The 18,638-nt window shown below is 42.7% G+C and overlaps 1 protein-coding gene across 3 annotated transcripts; it reads right to left on the bottom strand.

Annotated features, from left to right (window-relative positions):
• Positions 1-968: 968 nt before the first annotated feature.
• On the bottom strand, positions 969-11,373 carry LOC110140454 (histone-lysine N-methyltransferase SETMAR-like). Of its 3 annotated transcripts, none has more exons than XM_020898877.2 (3): positions 10,883-11,373; positions 10,587-10,619; positions 969-2,083 (listed from the first exon to the last, which is right to left on the bottom strand). In XM_020898877.2, the coding sequence occupies exons 1-3, from the start codon at positions 10,895-10,897 to the stop codon at positions 1,067-1,069; spliced, it is 1,065 nt and encodes a 354-aa protein (XP_020754536.2). In that variant the 5' UTR covers positions 10,898-11,373; the 3' UTR covers positions 969-1,066. The 3 variants fall into 3 exon arrangements, with proteins under 3 accessions (XP_020754536.2, XP_070322881.1, XP_070322882.1); XM_070466780.1 differs by lacking the exon at positions 10,883-11,373 and adding an exon at positions 10,762-10,874; XM_070466781.1 differs by lacking the exons at positions 10,587-10,619; positions 10,883-11,373 and adding an exon at positions 10,134-10,557.
• Between the last annotated feature and the right edge of the window lie 7,265 nt (positions 11,374-18,638).

Consider the following 18,638-nt stretch of genomic DNA (forward strand, 5'->3'; position numbering starts at 1 on the left):
CCTGTGTCTAGTAGGCTGTGTGGTTAGAGAGCCACTCGCCAGGCTAGGGACCTAGGGAGCTTTTGGGGAAGCAGGTGGGCTTGGTGTTGCCACACTGACTGTAAAGGGCTTGGGAAATATCCCGAGTCTGGCAGGCAGTTGGATCTGCAGGTTTGGAGCTCTGGGGAAGGACAGAGCTGAAAGAAGTGATGTGCTCTGGGGGCTGAAACCAAACGGATGTGATAGTCAACCAGGGATTGGAAAGTGTCACCACCTGTTCCTGATGGACCCACTTCAGCAAGTGGTAGGGAGGAACCAGACTCAAGTTAGAGAGTAGAAAGGAAGGTAAGAAGCAGAGTGAGTTCCAAACCCTACTGTGCTGGGCTGTTCTATACTGCATCCCAAGAAGCCCAGTCTCTGGGCCAGTTTGTTCATGTGGTGAAGACTGAATATAAACAAGGGCAGCTGTGAGCCAGCGTGCAAAAGAAGGTGAGAGGGGAGACAATGGTCAGAGACTTAAACGCCTCTGTTCACTACTATGCTGGATATCCAAGCTGCCGAAGGATGAGATGTAAGGGATGCAGAGAACAAAGATATGGGCCCTGATACGAGAGGTCTTGAGGACCACTCTGTTCAATAAGTTGGCCAGAAATGCTGCAACACAAAGAGCCCAAGGATGAACAACAGATATAAATCTTATCATGCAGTGCTTGTTTCTAGCCTGCGTGCAAACTTTATGGATACATGACTGTATTTATGGATGTATGACTGTATAAATATTTGTTACAAGATCACTGGCATTATTATTGTTACAAGCTTTCCTTTCCAGCAGTCCAATGTACTTACTGTTATTTTAAAAAGAACATTAAGCCAGGAGGAACCTGGTAACATTATTCTTTCCTGCTCCCAGTGAAGTATGCCTTTCCAAATATGGAAAGGAAGTGTTTTAATATGATGGGGCTGCTGTAACAAAAATGCCATAGACTGGGTGGCTTATAAACAACAAATTGTTTATTTGGTGCAAAAGTAACTGCACTTTTGGAACATGAATTTTAAATTATTATAAATAGGCTCAAACACATCTTCATTAGTCAAAATAGGAACCATTACAATCAACACATTTTTGCCAACGAGAAGTAAGTTCGTTTATTCCAGTAGCGTAAAAACCCGTGCTTCGGGATTCGACAAACTCTCGGAAAGCATTTTCTGCATCCTGCTGGTTGTGGAAGTGTTTACCCTGCAAAAAGTTGTCGAGATGCTTGAAGAAGTGGTAGTCTGTTGGTAAGAGATCAGGTGAATGTGGCGGATGAGGCAAAACTTCGTAGCCCAATTCATTAAACTTCTGAAGGGCTGGTTGTGCGACATGTGGTCGGGCATTGTCATGGAGAAGAACTGGGCCCTTTCTGTTGACCAATGCCGGCTGTAGGTGTTGTAGTTTTTGGTGCATCTCATTGATTTGTTGAGCATACTTCTCAGATGTAATGGTTTCTCCAGGATTCAAAAAGCTATAGTGGATAAGACCGGCAGCAGACCACCAAACAGTGACCATGATCTTTTTTGGGTACAAGTTCAGAGTATTCCCTCGATCCAATCTCTGAGCTGGTTGTTGCCAGTTATCAGATAAAATCCACTTTTCGTGGCATGTCACAATCCGATCGAGAAATGGTTCATTGTTGTTGCGTAGAATAAGAGAAGATGACACTTCAAAATGATGATTTTTTTGATTTTCAGTCAGCTCATGAGGCACCCACTTATTGAGCTTCTTCACCTTTCCAATTTGCTTCAAATGCCGAACGACTGTAGAATGGTTGACCTTGAGTTCTTCAGCAATTTTTCGTGTAGTTTTAAGAGGATCGGCATCAATGATTTCTCTTAATTGGTCGTTGTCAACTTCTGATGGCCGTGCACTACGCTCATCATCTTCAAGGCTCTCATCTCCTTTGCGAAACTTCTTGAACCACCACTGCACCGTACGTTCCTTAGCAGTTCCTGGGCCAAATGCATTGTTGATGTTGTGAGTTGTCTCTGCTGCTTTACGACCCATTTTGAACTCGAACAAGAAAATTGCTCGAATTTGCTTTTTCTCTAACATCATTTCCATAGTCTAAAATCAACATAAACAGCAAATAGTAAGTCATTAGGAAAAAAACATAAATCAAGAAATGCCCATTAAAGTGATGTATAACAAAACCACATTTAAGAACTCCAATATCAAATGGAAAATTTGAACAATGCAAAAACCACAATAACTTTTGCACCAATCAATACAACAGTATTTTTGGATACCATTCACCAATGGGGAAGGAGAAATGTAACAAATATTTATTTCCTTTAAGTAGAGAAGGTAGTTAACAGCCAAATTAAGTCACTAATGAGTTTTACAATACTGACCAATACCTGCATTAAACAGCTACAAAAGCAGATCTCACAACTTCAATGCTAAGATGGGGGAAAAAAATCAGTGGAATAGATTCTGTGCCAATAGTGGCATTTCATACGTGACAGCATGACAACCACTAGCAATTCAGTATCTTTAGAATAAATAATAAATTACCTAATAACAAACAGATTTGGGACAACACTGCTACACACACTGATACTACGAAGTGTCACAATTGTTTCTGTATTTATTCTTAAACAATCTTATTTCTTTTCGATTTCTCATTAATTTTATAATCACTATCATAGTAACATACAAATGTGAAACCTTAAAACTAAACATATCCTGTACTGAAATAATACTACTTTTAACTAATAGCTAGAAAGCAAGAGGAAACAAAATAAATCTACATGTCTGCATCATGGTATTAAAGATACCAAAAGCTTTACCTTCTGTTTAAGCCTTCAAAATGGATCAATTACAAAGACAACTAAAGGGAAAAAAGCTCCTTCCTTTCCTCATCATTTTTCCTTTGGGAAAACTAAACCAACAGGTTTGTTTCTCAAGGAACATGCAAAAACTTACCTGTTGGCCTCTCCATGGGAGGAAGAAAAACATTATTTACATCTGATGTCCAAAGCCCAACTGGAAGTAAAATCTTTTCTTCCCCCCACCCTCTTTTGGCGGCTCAGATCAGCATGTAGGATCTTAGTTCTTTAACCAGGGAAGGAATCTGGGCTCCCTGCAATAGGAACTTGGGAGTCTTAACCACTGGACCACAGGGAAGTTCCTGAACTCTTTTTATTAACAACAACAAAAAACTTTTAGGGGAGATCAAAATAAAACCAGATAAATAAGAAAGATGTAACATAAAATAGGCATACTATTTCAGCCAACTGGTTTACTGAAAAAGCAAATAAAGATACACTATAATAGTAAACTTTTCATGCAGATATTTTGCAACAAGATCCACTATTTCTTCCCCACCTTCATGAAATTTCCCTTTACCGAATTTTCGTACAGCATTCTTCCAATTTTTCTGGTCTGAGAAATTCCAAGTTGACATACTATGCCTATACCTTCCCTGATCACAAAACAGAACCTTCTATTGGAAAAACACTAAAATTCTTACACTCCACTCTGTGTGTGTGTTTGGTTGCTAAGTTGTGTCCAATTCTGTGACCCCATGCACTGTGGCATGCCAGGCCTCCCTATCCCTCACCATATCCTGGAGTTTGCCCAAGTTCATGTCCATTGAATTAGTAATGCCATCCAACCATCTCATCCTATGTCATCCCCTTCTCCTTCTATCTTTCTCAGCATCAGGGTCTTTCCCAGAGAGTAGGCTATTCACATCTGGTGAGGAAAGTATTGGAGCTTCAGCTTCAGTCTTTACAATGAGTATTCAGGGTTGATTTCCTTTAGGATCGACCGGTTTGATCTTCTTGCTATCCAAGGAACTCTCAAGATTCTTCTCCAGCACTAGAGTTCAAAAGCATCATTTCTTTGATGCTCTGCCTTTTTTATGGTCCAACCATCACATCCATACATGACTACTGGTTTGACTATACAAACTTTTGTCAGCCAAGCAATGTTTTTGCTTTTTAATACACTGTCTAGGTTTGTCATAGCTTTCCTGCCAAGAAACAATCGTCTTCTAATTTCATGGCTGAAGTTACCATACACAGTGATTTCAGAGCCCAAGAAGAGGAAATCTGTCACTGTTTGCACCTTTCCCCCTTCTATTTGCCATGAAGTGATGGGACCAGATGCCATGAACTTAGATTTTTAATATTGAGTTTAAAGCTGGCTTTTTCACTCTCCTCTTTTCACCCTCATCAAGATGTTCTTTAGTTCCACTTCACTTTCTATCATTAGAGTGGTGTCATCTGTGTATCTGAGGTTGTTGATATTTCTCCCAACAATCTTGATCCCAGCTTGTAACTCATCCAGCCCAGCATTTCCCATGATGTTCTCTGCATATAAATTAAAAAAGCAGGGTGACAATAAACAGCCTTGTCATACACCTTTCTCAGTCTTGAACCAGTCAGTTGTTTCATAAAAGATTCTAACTGTTGCTTATTGACCTGCATGCAGATTTCTCAGGAGACAGGGAAGATGGTCTGGTATTCCTATCTCTTTAAAGAGTTTTCCACAGTTTGTTATGATACACAGTCAAGGGCTTTATGGTAGTCAATGACACAGAAATAGATGTTTTTCTGGAATTACCTTGATTTCCCTATGATCCAGTGAATCCTGGCAATTTGATCTCTGGTTCCTCCACCTTTTCTAAACCCAGCTTGAATATCTGGAAGTTTCAGTTTATGTACTGCTGAAGCCTAGCTTAAAGGCTTTTGAGCATAACCTTATTAGCATGGGAACTGAGTGCAACTGGCCAGTAGTTTGAACATTTTTTACTAATGCCCTTCTTGGGAATTGGGATGAATTGACCTTTTCCAGTCCTGTGGCAACTGCTGGGTTTTCCAAATTTGCTAATATATTGAGTGTAGAGCTTAAATAGCATCATCACTTAGGATTTTAAATAGCTCTGCTGGAATTCCATCATCTCCACTAGCTTTACTTGAAGCAGTGCTTCCTAAGACCCACTTTACCTTACACTCCAGAATGCCTGGCTCTGAGTGAGTGACCACACTATCGTGGTTATCCGCGTCATTAAGATCTTTTTTGAACAGTTTTTCTGTGTATTCTTGACATCTCTTCTTGATCTCTTCTGTGTCTATTAGGTCTTTACCATTTCTGTCCTTTATTGTGCCCTTTTCTGCATGAAATGTTTCTTTGATATCTCTAATTTTCTTGAAGAGATTTCTAGTTTTTCCCTTTCTGCTGTTTTCCTATATTTCTTTGCATTGTTCATTGCAGAAGGTCTTCATGTTGCTCTGGAACTCTAGATTCAGCTGGGTAAACCTTTCCCTTTCTCCCTTGCTTTTCACTTCTCTTCTTTCCTTCACAGGTCAGTGACTTGTTGTGGAGAAGAAGCTTGCATAACTCAATGAAGCTATGAGCCATGCCTCACAGGGCCACCCAAGAAGGACAGGTCATAGTAGAGAATTCTGACAAAACGTGATCTACTGGAGAAAAGAATGGTAAACCACCCCAGTATTCTGGCCACGAGAACTCCATGAACTATGTAAAAATGAAAAAAAGATATGACACTGAAAGATGAGCCACCCCCATGTTGGAAGGTGTCCAATATACTACTGGGGAAGAGTGGAGGACAATTACTAATAGCTCCAGAAATAATGAAGAGGCTCAGCTAAAGCAGAGACAATACTTCGTTTCGGATATATCTGGTAAAGAAAGTAAAACCCAATGCTGTAAAGAACAGTATTGCATTGGAACATGGAATGTTAAGTCCATGAATCAAGGTAAATTGGACGTGGTCAAGCAGATGGCAAGAGAAAACATCATCTTAGGAATTAGTGAACTAAAATGGATGGGAACGGGCAAATTTAATTCAGGTGACCATTATATCTACTACTGTGGGTAAGAATCCCTTAGAAGAAATGGAGTGGCCCTCAGAGTCAACAGAAGAATCAGAAATGCAGTATTTGTGTGCAGTCTCAAAAATGACAGAATGATCTCAGTTCCTTTCCAAGAAAAACCATTCAACATCACAGTAATCCAAGTCTATGCCCCAACCACAAATGCTGAAGAAGCTGAAGTTGACCGGTTCTATGAAGACCTACAAAACCTTCTAGAACTAACACCAAAAAATATCCTTTTCATCACTGGATTGAAATGCGAAGCTAGGCAAGTTAACTGACACCCAGAGTAACAGGCAAGTTTGACCTTGGAGTACAAAATGAAGTAGGGCAAAGGCTAATAGAGTTTTGTCAAGAGAATACACAGATCATAGCAAACACCCTTTTCCAACAACACAAGAGATGACTCTACACATGGACATCACCAGATGGTTAATATTGAAATCAATTGATTATATTCTTTGCAGTGAAGGATGGAGACCCTATATACAGTCAGCAAAAACAAGACCTGGAGTTAACTATGGCTCAGATCACGAGTTCCTTATTGCAAAATTCAGCCTTAAATTGAAGAAAGTAGGGAAAACTAGTAGGCCATTCAGGTAGGACCTAAATCAAATCCCTATGATTATACAGTGGAGATGATGAATAGATTCAAAGAATAGACTCTGGTAGACAGAGTGCCCGAGGAACTTTGGACAAGTCTGTAAGAGTGTACAGGGGGTGGTGACCAAAACCATCCCAAAGAGAGAAAAACAATAGAATGGGAAAGACTAGAGATCTCTTCAAGAAATTAGTTATCAAGGAAACATTTCATGCAAGGATGGACATGATAAAGGACAGAAACACTAAGGATCTAAGAAGCATAAGAAATTAAAAAGAGGTGGCAAGAATACACAGAAAAACTATGCAAAAAGGTCTTAATAATCCAGATAACCACAATGGTGTGGTCACTCACCTAGAGCCAGACATGCTGGAGTGTGAAGTCAAGTCGGGGTTAGGGAGGCTTACTGCAAAGAAAAGTAGAGCAAGTGACGGAATTGCAGCTGAGCTATTTCAAATCCTAAAAGATGATGCTGTTGAAGTGCTGCACCCAGTATGCCATCAAATTTGGAAAACTCAGCAGTGGCCACAGGACTGGAAAAGGTCAGTTTTCATTCCAATCCCAAAGAAGAGCAATGCCAAAGAATGTTCAAACTACCGCACAACTGTGCTCATTTCACATTCTAGCAAGGCAACGATCAAAATCCTTCAAAGTAGGCTTCAGCAGTATGTGAACTGAGAACTTCCAGATGCACGAGGTGGGTTCCAAAAGGCAGAGGAACCAGAGATCAAATTGCCAACATCTGCTGGATCACAGAAAAACAAGGGAATTCCAGAAAAACAACTACTTCTGCTTCAATGACTATGCTAAAGCTTTGACTATGTGGATCACAACAAACTGTGGAAAATTCTTAAAAGAAATGGACAGACCAACATAGTTGTCTCCTGAGAAATCTGTATGCAGGTCAAGCAGCAACAGTTAGAACCAGACATGGACCAATCCACTGGTTCAAAATTGGAAAAGGAGTATGTCAAAACTGTATATTGTCACCCTGCTTATTTAACTTCTATGCAGAGTATATCATGTGAAATCCTGGGCTGGATGAATCACAAGCTGGAATCAAGATTGCCAGGAGAAATATCAACAACCTCAGATACGCAGATGATACCACTCTAATGGCAGAAAGTGAAGAGAAACTAAAGAGTCTCTAGATAAGGACTAAAGAGAAGCATGAAGAAGCTGGATTAAAATTCAAAAGACTAAGATCATGGCATCTGGTGCCATTTCTTCATGGCAACTAGAAGGGAGAAAAGTGGAACCAGTGAGAGATTTTATTTTCTTGGGCTCCAAAATCATTGTGGACAGTGAGTGCAGTCATGAAACTAAGACACTTGCACCTTGGAAGAAAAGCTATTACAAACCTATACAGAGTATTAAAAAACAGAGACATCACTTGCTGACAAGGTCCCAAGAGTCAAAGCTATGATTTTCCCAGTAGTCATGTGCAGATGTCAAAGTTAGACCTTAAAGGTGGCTGAGTGCCTAATCCTTTCAAATTGTGGTCCTGGAGAAGACTCTTGAGAGTCCCGTGGACAGCTTCAAACCAATCACTTCTAAAGGAAATTAACCCTAAATATTCATTGGAAGGACTGATGCTGAAGGGGAAGCTCCAATATTTTGGCTACGTCAGGTGAAACAGCAGCTCACTGGAAAAGACCTCAATGCTGGGAAAGATCAAGGGCGAAGGAGAAGGGGGAAACAGAGGATGAGATGGTTGGTTAGCATCACCAACTCGATGGACTTAAGTTTGAGCATTTCCAGGAGACAGTGAAGGACGGGGAAGCCTGGTATGCTGCAGTCCACAGGGCCACAAAAAGCAACATGACTTATCAATAATACACATTACTGTACATAAAATAATTTTAGAAGATTGCTGGTCATGTTCTCAAAGAACACACCTCTTGATCTCCCCCTGCACATAGGTATGACCCCTGATCTTGCCCTGGGAACCTTCCTTGCAAAAAGTTACACATTCCCCGTTTCATGGCCTCAGCCCTAGCTTTGCTGATATTGTCGTATGAGGAAGTACAAGCATGTAACCAACAGATATACTAACCAAAATGCACACAATGGAAAGAATGGATTTCCCTGGTAAGCGAAGGTTATTCTTCAGTATTTTCAGCTGTCTTAAATTTCCCAAATTCTGCAGTAGCGTTAATCTGATACATTATATTAATATTACCATAAGCCAGGTAAATGACTGTGCCAAGTTGCTTCAGTCATGTCTGACTCTTTGCGACCTTACGGACTGTAGCCCAGCAGGCTGCTCTGTCTATGGGGTTCTCCAGGAAAGAACACTGGAGTGGGTTGCCATTCCCTTTCCCAGGGGATCTTCCTGACCCAGGGAGAGAACACACGTCTCCTGAGGCTCCGGCATTGCAGGGGGATTTTTACCCCTGAGCCACTAGGGAAGCCACAGGACAGTGACTATATCTACTACATCTTACCCAGACCAGAAACAACGGTGTTTAGTGAACCTATTATAACACAAACTTAAAAAGTGGTGAGTAAGATAAAACTCCTACTTTTAAGAGGCTATGACACCAAACTCTGGTTGATTTTGAGATACTAACAGTCAAGATGTCAGTGGCCAGCAGTATGCATTAGCAGCACTGGAACATTTCGAAGACACCATGGTCTTTAAAGGTGAGTTTGAAACCTACCTTTCCTGCTGCCAATTTGGCTTCATTTCCACTTTTGAAGGAGCAGATTTGTAAAAGGTAAAGTTATTAGGTTGGTGCAAAAGTAACTGTGGTTTTGCATTGTTGAACTTGGCTGTTTGATATAGGGATACATTCAAAAATTAATGAGGTCATGCTATACATGAATGTAATGTGCATTTATCGCTTTTTAAATTTTTGTTATGATTTATTACTTGCTATTTATTTTATACTACAAAAGTGCTGTTAAGAGAAAAAGCAAAATAGAGTGACTTTTTTATTCAAGTTCAAAATGGATCGCACACACATTTGGCCCAGGTACTAAGGAAAGTACACTGCAGTAGTGGTTCAGAAAGTTTCAAAAAGGAGACAAGGGACTTGAAGATGAGGAGTGTAGTGGCTGGCCATCAGAAGTTGACAGCTACCAACTGAGAGCATCATCAAAGGTGATCCTCTTACAACTACACAAAAAGTTGCCCAAGAATTCAACATCAACCATTCTACCGTCATTTGGCATTTGAAGCAAATTGGAAAGGTGAAAGAGCTCGATGAGTGCATGCCTCACGAACAGACCTCAGATCAAAAGAGTCGTGATTTGACGTGCTGTCTAAATGCAACAACAATGAACCGTATCTCAACCCAACTGTGACGAGCCACAAAAACTAGATTTTTATCCAACAACCGGCAGTGACCAGCTCAGTGGTTGGATCAAGAGGAATCCCTTAACTTGTACCAAAAAAAATGTCATGGTCATTGTTTGGTGGTCTGCTGCCAGTCTGATCCACTACAGCTTTCTGAATCCAAAGTGCAAGCATTACATCTGAGAAGTATGCTCAGCAAATCGATGAGATGCACCAAAAAATGCAAAGCCTGCAGCCAGCACTGGTCAACAAAAAGGGCCCAATTATTCTCCATGACAATGCCAGAGACATAGGTGGCACAACCATGCTTCAGAAGTTTTATGCATTGGGCTACAAAGTTTTGCCTAATTTGCTGCCATATTTACCTACCCTCTTGCCAGCCACTTCTTCAAGTTTCTTGACAGCTATTTGCACAAAAGCTGTTTCCACAACCAGAATGACTAAGAAAATGTTTTCCAAGAGTTCATGGAATCCCAAATCAGGGTTTTATAAACTAAAGGAATAAACAAACATTTCTCATTGGCAACAACGTGTTGACTGTGATGGTTCCTACTTTGATTAGTAAACATGTTTGAGCCTAGTTATAATCATTTAAAATTCACCTTCTGAAACCACAGTTACTGTTTGCCAACACCTAACAACACTCAATTTCTTCCCTGGGTTGAACCCCAAGAAAAAGAGAGGTTAGGGGCCTTGCTTTACCTACAGCTGATAGCTTCGCCAATCTCCTCTTGAGCTTTGAAAGGATATAAAACGAGCAAAGAATGCTTGTATGGTGCAAACCGAGACCACCCATGGGAACTGAGCGGGATGGCGCCTTACCTCCTCCTTTACTGACCCCTCCGCGGAGATGACCTGCAGGAAGAAAGAGACAACCGATGGGCGCAGCTCGCGAACAATACTGCCCTGACGCCCAGCGGCCACGGGCGCGTGACATCAGCGGCCTTCACCGCACCGTTCGGATCGCCCACCCAAGCTCCTCCGGCCGCCCGCTCACCGCAGGTCCGGTCGCCTCCCCAGCCCAGCGCTGCAGAGGAAGCGGCGGGCCTGGGCCTCGCGGGGCTCTGAGGACGGCCGCGCGGCGGAGTCGGCTTGTGCGAGACGCGGCCACTGCTTACCTTCCTCTTGGGCATCGTGGCGGCGGGGCGGGCGAGAGCCGAGAGCCTTCGCGAAGCTGAGTAGCTTGACCGCTGCCGCTCGTCCCGCCGCCCGAGCTGCTGGGACCCGAGGCGGGGGTGGTGGGAGAACCGGATGGAACTGGATTGGGAGCCCGCCCCCTCCTCCCTCCGCGTCCCCCGGCCGCGGGCTCCCCCTCCCCGCCGGCCAGGCCGCCCCTCGCCCTCGCCCCCGCCTAGCGGCTGCGGGATCCACCGCTCCGCGGCTAGCACCCCGAATAGGTGAGGCCGGCAGTCACTCGACCACTGCGCCCCGCCCCCGCTCTCGGCGCCCCCACCCGTCCGCCGTCTCGCGGGGCCCCAGACCCAGGCGAGGGGGCGGGGCCCCACAGGCCACTCTCGCCTCACGGTAGTTTGTTTGAAGCCGAGCCGCAAAGTGCGGTCTGCGCGCTGATTGGCGGATGTCCGCCACGTGGTCTCCGGGTGCGCCCACCCACAACCCTCCGGCGACCCGGTCGCCAGCCAGCGCCAGGGAAACCCCCAGGACAGAGTCCCTTGTCTGTAGGGTCAGAAGGTTTATAGTTCACAGAATGGGAAGGGAGAGACAACGGGTTTAACTATGAACCAGTTTCTCGCCTCTCAGTTGTTCAGTCGCTCAGTCGTGTTCGACTCTTTGTGACCTCATGGACAGCAGCACTCAAGAAAAGGTATGACTCGATGGATATGAGTTTGAACAAACTCCAGGAGATGTGGACAGGGAAGCCTGGCGTGCTGCAGTCCATGGGATCGTAAAGAGTCGGACACACGACTGAGCGACTGAAGAACAAAAGGTCTCCAGGGTCGGTGGTCTGCGGGAAGCGGGTCTTAGTGCGCAGGCGCAGGATGCGGGGGTCTTGGGAAGGAGTTGGTGCGGGCGCCACCGCGCAGGCGCGGGTCCTGGTCGGGATTCCCTGCTAGGTTTCTGGGGTGGGGTCTTTCTGCGTAGCTTCTTTAAGTCAGCGTGAGGGGCCGAGAGTGCTGGCAGTTCGTCTCAGGAGTTTAGTGGGCGTCTGAGTCGCCACCCGCGCCTCCCCACACACACCAGGCCCAGGACGCAGACCCTCTCTCAGACCCCACCTGGACCACCCATCCCCTCCTGTGCAGAAAGGAAAGCACATCCACCCAGCTCCTGCCTGTTTTTTTTTTTTTAAACCTCTTGCTGACCTAAGCACCTTTCTGAGGTGGAAAAGAGCTTCAGGCTGGAGGTCAGAGCTGGAATTCCGTAACTGGTGAAATCACGTTACCCAGTTTCTTTTCTTGCTTTTGTTCACTCGCTGAGTCGTGGCCAATTGTCTGGGACCCCATGGACTGCAGCATGACCAGCCAGGCTTCCCTGCCCAACGAGTTTGGTCAAACGCATGTCCATCGAGTTGATGATGCCATACAACGCTCTCATCTTCTGTCACCCCCTTCTACCCTCAGTCTTTCCCAGCATCAGCGTTTTTTCCAATAAGTTGGCTCTTTTCAGCAGGTGGCCAAAGTATTGGTGCTTCAGCATCAGTCCTTCCAATGAATATCCAGGGTTGATTTCCTTTGGGATTGACTGGTTTGATCTCCTTGCTGTCCAAGGGACTCTGAAGAGTCTTCTCCAGCACCACAGCTTGAAAGCATCAATTCTTCGGTGCTCAGCCTTCTTCATGGTCCAACTCTCACATCTGTACATGGCTACTGGAAAGCCCATAGCTTTGTCTACATGGATCCTTGTTGGCAAAGTGATGCCTCTGCTTTCTAATATGCTGTCTAGGTTTGTCATAGCTTTTCTTCCAAGAAGCCAGGGTATTTTAATTTCATGGCTGCAGTCACCATCTATAGATTCTTTGCTGAATAAGAAAATTTTGTTTAAAAGTACTGCTTGAGAACACAAGAGAACACACTGGAAATATAGGAAACACCTTCTTCCAACAACACAAACCTTTCTACGCATGGTCATCATCAGATGGTTAATACCAAAATCAAATTGATTATATTCTTTGCAGTCAAGGACGGAGAAGCTCTATACAGTCAGCAAACACAAGACCTGAAGCTGACTGTGGCTCTTTATTGAAAATTTTAGACTTAAATTGAAGAAAGTAGGGAAAAAACCAGTAGGCTATTCAGGTATGACCTAAATCAAATCTCTTATGATTATACAGGGGAGGTGACGAATAGAGTCAAGGGATTAGACCTGGTAGACAGAATGTCTGAAGAACATGGACAGATTTTTTTGTAACATTGTATAGGAGGTGGTGATCAAAACCATCCAAAAGGAAAAAATATGCAGGAAAGTAAAGAGGTTGTTTGAGAAGGCTTAAGAAATAGCTGAGGGAAGAGACGTGAAAGACAGGGAAGAAAGGGAAAGATACACCTAACTGAATGCAGAATTCCAGAAAATAACAAGGAGAGATAAGTAAGCCTTCTTTAGTGAACAATGCAAAGAAATAGAGGAAAACAATAGAATGGGAGAGATGAGATCTCTTCAAGAAAATTGAAAATATTGAGGGAAGATTTCATGCAAAGATGGACACAATAAAGGACCAAAGGTCTTTTTGTTAAGGACCTAATGAAAGCAGAATGGTTTTAAGAAGAGTTGGCAAGGATACACAGAACTGTACAAAAAAGTCATAATGTCCTGGATAACCATGATGATGTGGCCACTCACCCAGAGCCAGACATCCTAGAGTGCGAAGTCAAGTGGGGCTTAGGAAGCATTACTGGGAACAAAGCTAGAGGAAGTGATAGAATTCCAGCTGAGCTATTTCAAATCCTAAAAGGTCTGTGAAAGTGCTCCACTCATTATAGCACAAATTTAGAAAACTCAGCAATGGCCAAGGACTGAAAAAGTTTAGTTTTCATTCCAACCCCAAAGAAGGGCAATCCCAAAGAATTTTCACACTACCATATAATTGGGCTCCTTCCCCATTAACAAGGAATGCAGGAGTACTTTAAATACAAAAAATGATCAAATAAATAAGCTGTGGGCTCTTTAAAAAAAAAAAAAAGTATAATGTCAGACCATGCCCCAGATCTTGTGCTGGAGGGAAGATGTTACAAAGGACGTTATTTGGTTAACTGACAAAACTGTAACACAAATGGCAGATTAGATAAAATATTGGATCAATGTTTACTTCACCATAGTTGATAAATGTACTGTGATTATATAAGGGAATATTCTTAGTGGTATATTGAAAGATATAAAGTAAATGATAAAACATAGGGTAAAATGTTAAATGTTAAAGTAGGTGAATATAAAAAAAGGGTACTGGGTTTTTTGGACACCATTTATATATATTTTTATGTTTGAAATTATTTTGTTACTTATTTTGCTGCATTGGGTCTTAGTTGTGCCAGGAGGCACCCATCTTCCTTTACAATGCAGGGGCTCTCTAGTTGTGGCTTAGTTGCTCTGAAGCATGAGGGATCTTAATTCCCTCACCAGGGATGGAACTGGAGTCGCCTGCATGCTTAGGCAGATTCCTAACCACGGGACCACCAGGGAAGTCCCTGCTATTATTTTAAAATATTCTTTTATAAGAAAAAGCTCATAACAGTTTTATTTAGAGATGCATTTCTGGACATACTAAAAGCCTATGAAAATTTGAGGTCTAAATGAGATTTATTGCACTAACAGTGAGAAGATTAATTTTTACCCTACTGAATTTTGCATATTTGGAACAGCTTAGCATAACACAGAGAATGGGTCTAGCAATATTTTTCTTAAATAGAGGTGAAATTCACATGACTTGAATTAATGATTTTAAAGCATACAGTCCTACTCAGCCATAACAAAATATCGAGATAATGCCATTTGCAGTAACATAGATGGGCCTAGAGATAGTCATATTGAGTGAGGTAAGTCAGACAGAGAGATACAAATATCATATGATATTGCTTATATGTGGAATCTAAAAAAGAGTACAAATGAACTTACCTACAAAACAGAAAGAGTTACAGATGTAGAAAATAAACTTACTGGGGGTAAGAGGGGAAGGGATAAATCAGAGGATTGGGATGGACATATACACATTAGTATTAACATTTATAAAATATCTAACTAAGACGACCTGTATAATACAGGGAACTCTACTTAACCCACTTAATGGCCTATGTGATAAAAGAATTAAAAATTTAGGTATCAGTAGAAATGGTTCTTGACACAAATTGGAAAAAAAAGTATACAGTCCATTGTCATTCAGTATACTCATGATGTTGTTCAACCACTATCTAGCAATAACCTTTCTGCCTTTAAAGATATTTAACATTTTCACTTTAAAATTTGCACAAATGCTTTTTAAAAACTAAGAGTGAACAGTTAAGAAAAAACAGCAAAACAGCTCAAATTACAATCTGCTATACTTTCCTTTCTAATTAGCTCCTTATACACACGTGCAGGCACATGCATACACACACACAAGAATGCTTGAATATTTAACTATCATAGAATGCAGTTTTTCAACAGATCCTAATACGTCATTCATCGTTAGCCATCTTGGACCTAGGACTGGCTGCCAATATACAGATAAGTCGAAGCCTCTGACAGCCACTGAGCAAGATGATGACTATAAGATTTGTGTAATCGAGGAACCTGCCTGCAGTTCATTTATGCCAGTCAATTACTGAAACAAACACTACAGATTTTACTTAATTTACTCTGAATATCGATGTACCCCTAGCTCCCAGTGGAAAGTGTGGGTCATTTCCTTGGTTCAACCTTGTATGTGATCATCATCATTATTGACATTTAGTACAACCAAGTGGGCAAAGCTATGAAGAGGTAAATTCAGTTCCTACTAAACTGTTTCTTCTCTTTATCCCCTCTGTTTTCCCTGATTTGGGAATCATTGAAGCTATCTCATTTTCACCTTGCAGTTCAGTGTTGCCTTCTGGGTGTGCCTGTCTTGAGAAGACTCCACATGTGGGCCACCCTCAGTCACTGACCCTAAATCACTCAGTTCTGGGCATGTCTCTGGTTCCTGCTGAAGTTCCTCCAAGTATCTGATCAAGATTTGGTCTCTATTAGAAAACTTATTTCTCCACTTGTTGCTGGTCAAAATCTTGGCTTTCTCTACCCACCGAAGCCAAATAAAAAAATGCAGAGAGAGAGTTTGGAGGAAATAGAAAGGTGCCTTTATCCTCAGCTGGGGGAGAGGGGAACACAGTAGGATTATGCCTCAAGAACTGTGCCCCCTCCATTTCCATGAGGAGTCTTGATGGCGTTCAGTCACTAAGCCGTGTCCAACTCTTTGTGGCCCCATAGACTGCAGCATGACTGGGTTTCCTTGTCCTTCACTATCTCTTGGAGCTTGCTCAAACTCACGACATTGAGTCAGTGATGCCATCCAACCATCTCATCCTCTGTCGTCCCCTTTGCCTCCTGCCCTCCATCTTTCCCAGCATCTGGGTCTTCCAATGAGTCATCTCTTCCCATCAGGTGACCAAAGTGTTGGAGCTTTAGCTTCAGCATCATGTCCTTTCAATGAATATTCAGGGTTGAGTTCCTCTCTGTATGAGGAGTCTAGGGACTGATACAAGATGAAGACTCGAAGCCAGGGGTCGGTGATAAGGAGCAAAAGCATTAGGACCTCATATTCTTCCTTTTGCAATGTTTCAAATACAGTCATTGGCTGGCCTCCGGTAGCCTCTGACAGTCTGGTATCCCGGTAGTTAGATCCATTGTCTTTTGTTTATTGTACTGTGGTCTTCTTTCTGATTTGTAAAAAGAGAAAAGGGGTGGTCTGTGAAGAGAGTGCTGCAAAGGTGAGCACCAGCTACAGGATGTAATTAGCATTGAGTCAAAGGATGATAGTTACAAAATGGCTTAGGGGGCAGAAAAGCACACTTATTTACAGATAGGCAGAGTCAGGGGGCAGAAAAGCAAGCTTAGTTACAGACTACCGATTAGGAACTGTTAAAGTAAAAACTAGGAATGTTCAGGTCTGCTCACTGTTCTCAAGAAAGGGAAAGAAAAACTCATTCCTCTGTTTTCCTTTCCACTGCAACAGTCTCAGTAGTGGTTTAACGTTGACATAAAAGCCACTGATATAGGGCTCCATAAACCCATTCTATGAAGTGGTATGAAGAGGAATTGTATTGTGTCAGAGGTTCCAGTTTTTCTTTTTTTTTTTTGAGGGTCCAGTTTTGAAAAACAAATGGTTTGACGAAAGCCCCCAGTGGTGTTAGTATCTTCTTCCAGTCTTGCTCTGGACTGAAATCCATTTGTGACATTATCACAATCTTTATTTTCTAAGGGATGGCTGCTTTTTTTTTTTAAACTTGACAGTCTAGTGTGATGCTTGGATAGTGTTATCAGCCTTCAACTGTTGGTGCTTTTTTGTTGTTCAGTCGCTCAGTCATGTCTCTTTTCGACCCTATGGACTGCAGCACACCTCGCTTCCCTGTCCTTCATCTCCTGGAGCTTGCTCAAACTCATGTCCATTGAGTTGGTGATGCCATCCAAACATCTCATCCTCTATCGTCCCCTTCTCCTCCTGCCATCCATCTTTCCCAGCATCAGGGCCTTGTCCAATGAGTCAGTCTTTGAATCAGGTGGCCAAAGTATTGGAGCTTCAGCTTCAGCATCAATCCTTAGAATGAATATTCAGGGTTGATTTCCTTTAGGATTGACTGGTTTGATCTCCCTGCTCTCCAAGGGGACTTTTAAGAGTTTTCTCCAGTTTGAAAGCATCAATTCTTCACCAGTCAGACTTCTTTATGGTCAGACTCTCATGTCATCCACCCTGTATGGTCATCCATGACTACTGAAAAAAACATAGCTTTGACTATAGGGATCTTTGTCCGCAAAGTGATGTTTCTGCTTTTTGAGAGCTGCCCAAGTAGAGAATAAGGAGAGAGCTGAGTTACTTGAATTAGGTTGCCTTTGAAGACCAGGTACTATTGGTCTTCTCTCACCACTGTTGTACTATCCTAGACTGGACACACTCCAGGTTTTTTTTTTTTTTTAAACCAAATCCTGAGGAGCTGGCAATACTCTCCTCTTCTTCCTGAAAAGCAGAGACTGGCTGCCGGGAAATGGACGCAGGAGGACCTGCCATCACTTTTCACAAGGTTGTTGCTGCATCCAATTCTTCTAAACCTTTAGTGGGTAGAGGTAGCCAGGGTGTAGCCTTGGATGGTCTGGCTTCAGGGTAAGGCTATGGAGGAGAAGTAGGCTCCAAGCCTGTGTTTTGGTAAGCTTAGCATCACCTTTCCATGAAAATAATTCACTCTATCTCTATTGAACAGTTACATCTCGCATGTCTTTTATTTTATTTTTATTAGTTGGAGGCTAATTACTTTACAATATTGTAGTGGTTTTTGCCATACATTGACTCACGTCTTTTTTAACCAGAAATTTGTAGAACCACAGCTCGATTCATTTTGATTGGAAATTAGTTCTCAGACTCCAGCCAGTCAGAAGAGACGGCTAATCATATTTTGCTTTATCTACTACACATGCATGGGATTAGGATCCTTTTACTGCAAAAGCGTCATCTTCACCTACATGTGCGTTTGTGCTCAGTCGCTTCAGTCCTGTCTGACTCTGCGACCCCATGAATTGTAGCCCGCCAGGCTCCTCTGTCCATGGGATTCTCCAGGCAAGAATACTGGAGTGGGTTGCCATGCGAGGATGGAGCCCTGCGTCTCTTGTCTCCTGCATTGTCAGGCGGGTTCTTTACCACCAGCGCCAAGGCCTGGGAAGCCCTTTATTACAGGTTGAATGTAACCAGGGCCTTTTACGTTAATA

The sequence above is a fragment of the Odocoileus virginianus genome, chromosome 4 (assembly GCF_023699985.2).
Source record: "Odocoileus virginianus isolate 20LAN1187 ecotype Illinois chromosome 4, Ovbor_1.2, whole genome shotgun sequence".
Taxonomy (NCBI): domain Eukaryota; kingdom Metazoa; phylum Chordata; class Mammalia; order Artiodactyla; family Cervidae; genus Odocoileus; species Odocoileus virginianus.